Source organism: Habropoda laboriosa, unplaced genomic scaffold, assembly GCF_001263275.1.
Source record: "Habropoda laboriosa isolate 0110345459 unplaced genomic scaffold, ASM126327v1 scaffold1267, whole genome shotgun sequence".
Classification (NCBI taxonomy): Eukaryota; Metazoa; Arthropoda; class Insecta; order Hymenoptera; family Apidae; genus Habropoda; species Habropoda laboriosa.
The window spans coordinates 6,813-14,691 of record NW_017101388.1 but is presented as its reverse complement, the minus strand read 5'-3'; the positions used below and the strand labels follow the sequence as shown (position 1 = coordinate 14,691).

Here is a 7,879-nt window from a genome sequence, read left to right as displayed (position 1 = left end):
AATTAAGTATATTAAAATTTTTTGTTACAAAAATTAAAAATTATTTTTGAAGAAATAAGTGTAAATAACTTTCTTTACATAATATAAAATTATTCTTACAGTATTATAGAAGCTATACTTACTAAACATTAAATAAAGCACATATTTAAAAAAAAAACATAATGTAAATAATAGCAAAAGGTGTTGTTACTAAAAACCTATAAATAAGACATTTTAAACAAAGCTTTCATAAACTGTAGAATTATTAAATTAATTTTGATTTCATTATATTATTATTTCGTTTATGCCTTTTTTTAAAAACGCAATTTCTCCATTTATGAATGAAGTTTTGATAAAATAATTAAATGTAAAATTGTAACTCATGCTGATTTTCAATTCCTTTAAAAGCAATTGACGATCACATACAATGTTTAACCAGCTCAAGTATAAGACCATGTATATACCATGTATATATGATGTATGAATGTAATTAAATGTTAATGAGTAATTAAATTTAGCAACTGAATTATTATATTAACTCAACATTCACCAATTGACCATTTACCATCTTATGAAATGTGTCAACATCGTCGTCAACGTGCAATTCCAAGTAAGTAAGTATGTAAGTACTATGCAGAGATGAGAAGATGGCTAGCGCAACTGCGGAGAGGGGTATTTCGCTTGCTCCGCCTGTCTCTATCTTTGATGTTCTCCAAGCCGCCACCTTAAAGTTTTTGGCGGTTCACGCTGACATAGTGGTAGAATTTCTATATCTGCGATGGATACATTTCAAGACGAGGGATACGCTCTAAGTCTACATTTACGCCAATGTTTTGAAGATTATCATTCTATCCCATTCAATTTCAACGTGTCTCGTTTGCTCTCTTTGTCACGCGATGCTACATGACTCGATTAGTAAATATGACCGCTTTGGCCAATAACAAAAATACATGTGTCCTGTCTTTATGATTGTGTAAAACAAAGTGGGCCTATTACATTATAACCAATTAGACCCATATTTTTTATGTTAGCCAATTTTTCATCTCTGTATAGTATGAATAGTATATCTATCGATTAATTAAAGAATGGTGGCTTGCAAAATTTATTACCAATATATAACTAGCCTTAATGCGGCCAAAAAAAACAGCAAAGTATAAAATATTGCATTAATATCGTTTATAAATTTAAAAATATTAAATGGGATGATTCTTCAATATCGGTGAATATATTAAAATAACACGATATTTCATTTTTACAAACAATCATCTTTTGCATTTATAATTACTTTTTCTTAATATCCTTCTGTGTCAAGAACGTATTGTATCATTTCGTTTTTTTTTTTTTTTAATTTATCTTAAACAATCATATTTTACTACAGTCGTTCCAGAGTATCATGATGAAACAACAATGATTTTTCCATTATATATTGTAACATATTATTAATGTTTGTACTGCTTTCTTTACTTGTACGCCAATACTTTGAAAAAATAAAAATTGTTTATTTCAATTAATAAAAAAGTTATTAAGTTTAAGTTTATGAATTTAATAAAGATTTTAAAATTTGCGGTAAGATCATATATTTCCATAATATAATAAAGTTGACTATTTGAATATATATATTTAAATCGTTGCTGTTTTACAATGTAAATAAGAATTATAAACAATGTATGACGTTTTATAATCAAAAAATTAGGGAGTAAATAAGATTGGGGATCGAAGATTCCAATGAATAAAAATGTTTATAGTACCTCTATATCTACTGGTTTTACCCCTACTCTTTATCCGTTTTCAGGCGAATAGAATAAGGTCTATTCAAAAGGCGGCTAAGAAATATCCAATCCAATGTTGCGTAGTATCGGTATGTTCAGGACGTCGCTCACAGAATCAAGATGGCATCCGAAACTGGTACAAGTATCGTGTCAAATGAACGATGTGATGTAAATAATACGATTCAGCAAGTATTCGATACATTACAAACGGAAACGATCAGTGTAAAAGTGTCGAGAGCAACGTGGAGTAGTGCTACTAAGGAGACAAACGAACTTTCGGACAATTTCGCTTTACATTCAATCAGGACGCCCACGATATGCCCTACAGCGTCATCGTTTAATACAAACGCGGAAGGGAAGGAATTACAAAGAATTGTGAGTTTCATGAGCTCTTCTGGTGATGTGGAAGAACGTATTAATTATAAATTTGCTGTCAGCGCTAAATTACACACACCATCCTTGGAACCGCACAGTATGTCCAATCAAAGGAATGATCTGGATGATGTTACTTGTCTTTCTGAACAACCAGACGGTAATGTCATTCAACTTCATTTGATATTATGCAAATAGTCAAAAACCTATACTTATTACATGCAAAATATAATGCATTGAAAAGTTCTGTGTGATGTGAAACTTATGTTTATATTTATATGAGAGAAACTATTGTTTATAGTAACTGTAATGGACTTTAATAACAATATATATAATTTAAAAAAGATTTAAATATAGTTACAATTAGTTTAATAATGTTTACCTCTCAATAATAAATATTCACATTGTGAATATTCATATGTTTAATTTATGATATTCATATTTTCCACATTAACATTAAAATAAGACATTTATATAAAGACATCTTTTATATAAAGCAAGAAACATAAATAGTAAATTGTTGATCAAATTAACAACTTAATTTTTTATTATAAAGTTAATATTGTGTATTATAGGGAATCCAGATCATTGCAACAATGAATTAATAAAAACTTTAGTAGAACCAGTTCAACATGTTATTCATGTATGTATGTTTATTGTTTATATCTATGAAATTTATATAAAAGCAATAAGTAATAAAACTTCCATTATTATTAATCTAGTGTAAAATATTTTTATGATTTTTTCTTATTTCTTAGGTTGATTCAGAAGGCAACAAAGATACAATGTTATCTAATGGAATAGATACAGTGCAAACAGAACTAGAAGATTGTGTAAATTTTGAACATGGTAACACACCTCAATTAGGGGAAAGTCCTCAAAGTAGTGGCGAAGTGATTAGTAGTCCACGAAGTCCAGATTATCCTCCAAGAGTTTCTGATAGTCCAAATAGTCAAAATACAGCACTTCCCAGTAGTATAACATCACCAATTACAACTTCAATTATTGTAATGGATACAGCAAAATGTGATGGAGAAAATACAAGTAATTTAACTGCTAAGGTTAACAAAAATCTTTCTTATTCATTTTGTGGGCATTTAGAACAAATTGAAGAACAAGTCCTTGTTACACAAATAAAATCAAATGAAGAGCAAACAGACAACAACATGGACATTATTCACAGAGATATAAAACCAGAATTTAATGAAGTAAAAACAGAATTGGTAGATTCTCAAGAACAATTAAGCATAATTAAGTTGGATTGGGCTAGTGATAGTATACCTACTGCAATAGTTGGACAAACAGATATTACATTACCTCATGATAAACCAATACATTGTATTGGCACCACATCTTCAAGTTCCAATTCTAAATCATATTCGTCTTCAAGAGAAAAACGTAGTAAGGAACATGGTGAACGACGTTGCTGCTCACGATGTTATAAACGTAGTAAAATAAAACGAGCAAGTATTGGTGTACAATGCAAACGGGATCGTGGTATAGTTTCATTAAGCAGTAAACCGTTATTTCATCCATTCTCTAAGTTTACAAATGAAAATCTCAGGTTAAATTTACAAACAAAAAATTATAAAATGCTTCATAATACACCAGTTAAAAGTGAATTATTAGAAGGCCTAAAGTACAAGAAGTTCATTCATATAGAAACTTATCCTAATGGTGGTGCAACTGTTGTCCATATGTATCAAGATGAAATTGACACATTATCTTATGAGCAAGTAGAAGAATTAGCTCAAGAATATTTCAAAGTATGTACAAATAAGTGTAATTTAAAATTATATCAATAAAAGTTAGGAGTTACTATCTTCCATCTAACTGTCTTAAGTAATTAAACTTTAATAGCATCAAGTATCAAACATGTATTCAAATAAATATAGTTGGTTAACATGGCCTATTATAATTGTTTTAAGTGGTACAAAATATCAATTTATAATTGCATAATGCAGTAACTAAATAAAAATATTTCAATATTATAGGTAGTTTTTGGTGAAGATGAAAATGGTAATGCTCATCATGTCATGGGCATAGTACATAATGCTGCAGCGTATCTTCCTGATCTTCTGGATTACATGGCAGACAATTATCCTACGTTAACTGTTAAAAATGGTGTACTAGGAAGAAACAGTGATATAGAAACTACAACTATGGTCCAGTACAAAGAACAAGTGTGTAAAGCTTATAGTAATGGTACTATCAGGTATGGACCTCTGCATCAAATAAGTCTCGTAGGAACTGTTCATGAAGAAGTTGGTGGATACTTCCCAGATCTTCTACATAAATTAGAAGAAAATCCATTTTTAAAACTGGTAAGCATTAATTTAAAAGATTTACATTTTTATGTAAATATTTTAAATTTATCATATATGCAACATAAATACACATTTATACATGGTCCTTTTAGACAAGACTTCAGCTTTTATAATCTAACAAGTATTTACCAGTCCGAGTAAAAAATACTTGATAAATATGAAACCACAAATTAAACCTTTTAGCAGAATTAGAAGCAATTTTTTATGTAGTTATAACTATGAGTAACTGATTTGCCTGTATTCATTATGAGTATGCCGAGGATGAGAAAAGATTATGTCGGTATACTTTTACTTTGACATAATGTAGGAGTAATCAATCACTTGCTTTATTAATATCAAAAATCACTTCTAACTCTGACAAGATTATTTTTCTAATGCATGTTTATTAAGAATTTTTTACCGAGCTTAATGACTCGATATATCCGGAAATATTTAGATAATATCCTGTGTAATGAAGTCAACAATCTGTTATTATCATTTTTTATTTTAGACCATGCCTTGGGGTCCATTGTCCGTTGTAAAGATGGATACTCCCCAAGAATCAAACGATGGTCCGATTCTATGGATCAGACCAGGAGAACAATTAGTTCCAACAGCAGATATAAATAAAAGTCCATATAAAAGGCGTAGAACAGGCATTAATGAATTACGAAATCTACAATATTTACCACGTCTTAGTGAAGCGCGTGAATACATGTTCGAAGATCGTACTAAGGCACATGCTGATCACGTGGGTCATGGATTAGATAGAATGACAACAGCAGCAGTTGGTATATTGAAAGCTGTTCATGGCGGACAACCTTCAGAATATAACAGAATTACAAAAGATGTTGTGGCTTTCTACGCTGGTGATTTTCCTGAATTAGTCGAAAAATTGCAACTAGATCTTCATGAACCACCAATAACACAATGTGTACAATGGGTTGAAGACGCCAAATTAAATCAATTACGTAGACAGGGTATTCGCTATGCTAGAATAAATTTATACGATAACGACATTTACTTTCTACCACGTAATATAATCCATCAGTTTAGAACGGTGTCCGCAGTCTCAAGCATAGCATGGCATGTCAGATTAAAACAGTATTATCAAGAATCCCAACACAATTCAAGTGTAAGGCATGGACGTGTTGGTAACGAACATCGTATGAAAGAAAAGAAATCACTGGAAACTGTAAATATAGGAGACGAACAAAAAGAAAATACAAATCGTCAGCGTGTAGAGCAAAAACATTCTATTGATTCGCTCGAAGAGAAAAAAGCAAAAGAAAGAGCTGCTGAATATCAAGGCAATTTAAAGAAATCTGATCATCATGGAAAGCGAAAAGAAGACCGTAAAAATAGAGATCATACAAGACATTCTTCCATTTCAAGCAAGAGGAAGGATTCTACAGAAAATAATGATAATTGCTCAGATCTTTTTAACAGTAAATCTGCAAAAAATAATACAATTGAGCAAAAACAAAACAATGAGAAAAGAGACGATAAAAGATCCGAAAGAAGACACGAAGATCGCCGTCGGTCCAGTGAAAAATCCAGTCATTCTCATAGCAGCAGTAGTAGCAGTAGTAATAGTAGTCATTCTGGAGACAAGAAAAAATATGACTGCAATAGTCATAAAGTAGATCACCATCATCGGAGTCACCATAATCGATCTGGCAGTAATAATACACCCAACAAAGAAAGTATTTCAAATGTTATTGAACCTAAAGCCGCGAATAAGTTCAACACCTCGGCGTTTTCGAAAGAAAACAAAGGGCAATTAAGTTCGTCAGAGCTTGAAAATTCCGATTGCAACACCGTTATTCTTGAACAAGACGTGTTAACGCAGCGACAACTGATAGCAAAAACGTATGCAACGGAAGTTGTCGATAAGGCTTTAGAAACTGCAATATATAAATCGAAGACTGACGTGGAGGAAGTCTGCCAATCTTTACGAACTGGTGTTGCCGAAGCTTCAAAAGAAGTACTAGAAAGAATTCATAAAGAAAGTATCGAAATTGCTGAACAAAAGTACAAAGAAGATACAACAAAGGTAGAGCGATATTGTCAATTATTGGAAATAGAAACTACGTTGGCATTCACGTCAAAGATGGAATGTGCTACTGAAAACGCAGTAAAAGCACTAATTGAAATGGCCGAAGATGAAGCCAAGGAAAGATCAAAAGATGAGAAGGTTTACGTGTTAACTACTGGTAATACTTGTGAAGAAAGTTCAATTCCAACATCAAAAATTGCTAATTCTTCTTCTTGTTCTCCAGTAATATCTACATCTCCATTAATAGAAACTGAAAGACATGGTAGTAATAGCAGAAATGGTAGTAGTGATGAAAATTCATCAAAATTGTCGTTGGATATACATATAACGCATTCAGAATCTAAAAGAAAAAATAGGGATAATACAAATTCTAGAGGTCAGCGGCATAAAGATAGAAGAGATCGAGATAAACGTGATAGAGAACATAAGAGACATCATCATCGAAGCCCTCAGTGTAACAAGTCTGAAAATAAAGCCGGAGAAAATAGTAACAAAGAGGATTCACTGAAAATTATTTCGTTGCCCAAAAATTGTAACGTCTCTAGTAAAAGTTACAATCGTACGGATAATAAGGACAGTGAAAGGAAATTGGAAAAAAGAAGAGAGGGGCATCACGGCCATGGAAGAGATGGGCAGAAAAAATCATCCAGTAGTCGTTCATCGAAGGACGACACAGCGTCGAGTCGTTCTCATTCGTCAAGTTCGAATCATAAAAGAAAGTCAAGTTCATCCGAGGAGCATAAGGAACCGAAGAAAGCGTGTACTGAAAAGGACATTGTCACGACAACAGCAGCAGCAGAGCAAAATACTCTAGGCACTGCGATAACTCTGATTACAGTGTCAACAGTAGCTCAGTCAGCAACGACGAGTGCTGTCGTGTCAACGTGAAAAGGTGAAAATTATTTTAAATTGTAGTACAATCTGCTTATTAGGAATAAAAGTCCGCGCAGTCGAGTTTATGTGTTGACAATCTCGTACGTGTGGACTCTAACTGATTTGGACATAGTAAATTTACATTGTACATCCGAATTTACAGAAGTATGAGACGTGCGTTAAAATACGAAGTATAATAAGAATATATCGGACGTTCCCAAAGTAAAAAATAATTGCTATGTTTTATTCAAAGACCAGTTAGAACTGTTAATAATTGAGAATTTGCTGCATCATTGTTTTCATGCAATTCTACACGTTCTAGGCTTAGTAAGAGAATTTGAAGTACGAAAGTAGAGTTGTCTAAAAGCACTTTCTAATATTGAATCGCAAAAATTATTTTGCTATAAAATCTCTGAGCGTCTCATATACTGCTGGGAGTGAAAAGATAACTAAAAAAAAATATTTATAGAATAGGTGACCAATACGATATGTACAAATAAATTTTGTACAAGTTTGTGATC

General features: G+C 31.9%; 1 protein-coding gene across 1 annotated transcript; it reads left to right on the top strand.

Annotated features, from left to right (window-relative positions):
- The first annotated feature begins 1,865 nt into the window (after positions 1–1,865).
- LOC108578113 lies at positions 1,866–7,373 on the top strand. The gene is made up of 5 exons (XM_017941373.1): positions 1,866–2,280; positions 2,696–2,763; positions 2,879–3,886; positions 4,115–4,444; positions 4,938–7,373. The coding sequence occupies exons 1-5, from the start codon at positions 1,869–1,871 to the stop codon at positions 7,371–7,373; spliced, it is 4,254 nt and encodes a 1,417-aa protein (XP_017796862.1). The 5' UTR covers positions 1,866–1,868.
- Positions 7,374–7,879: the final 506 nt, after the last annotated feature.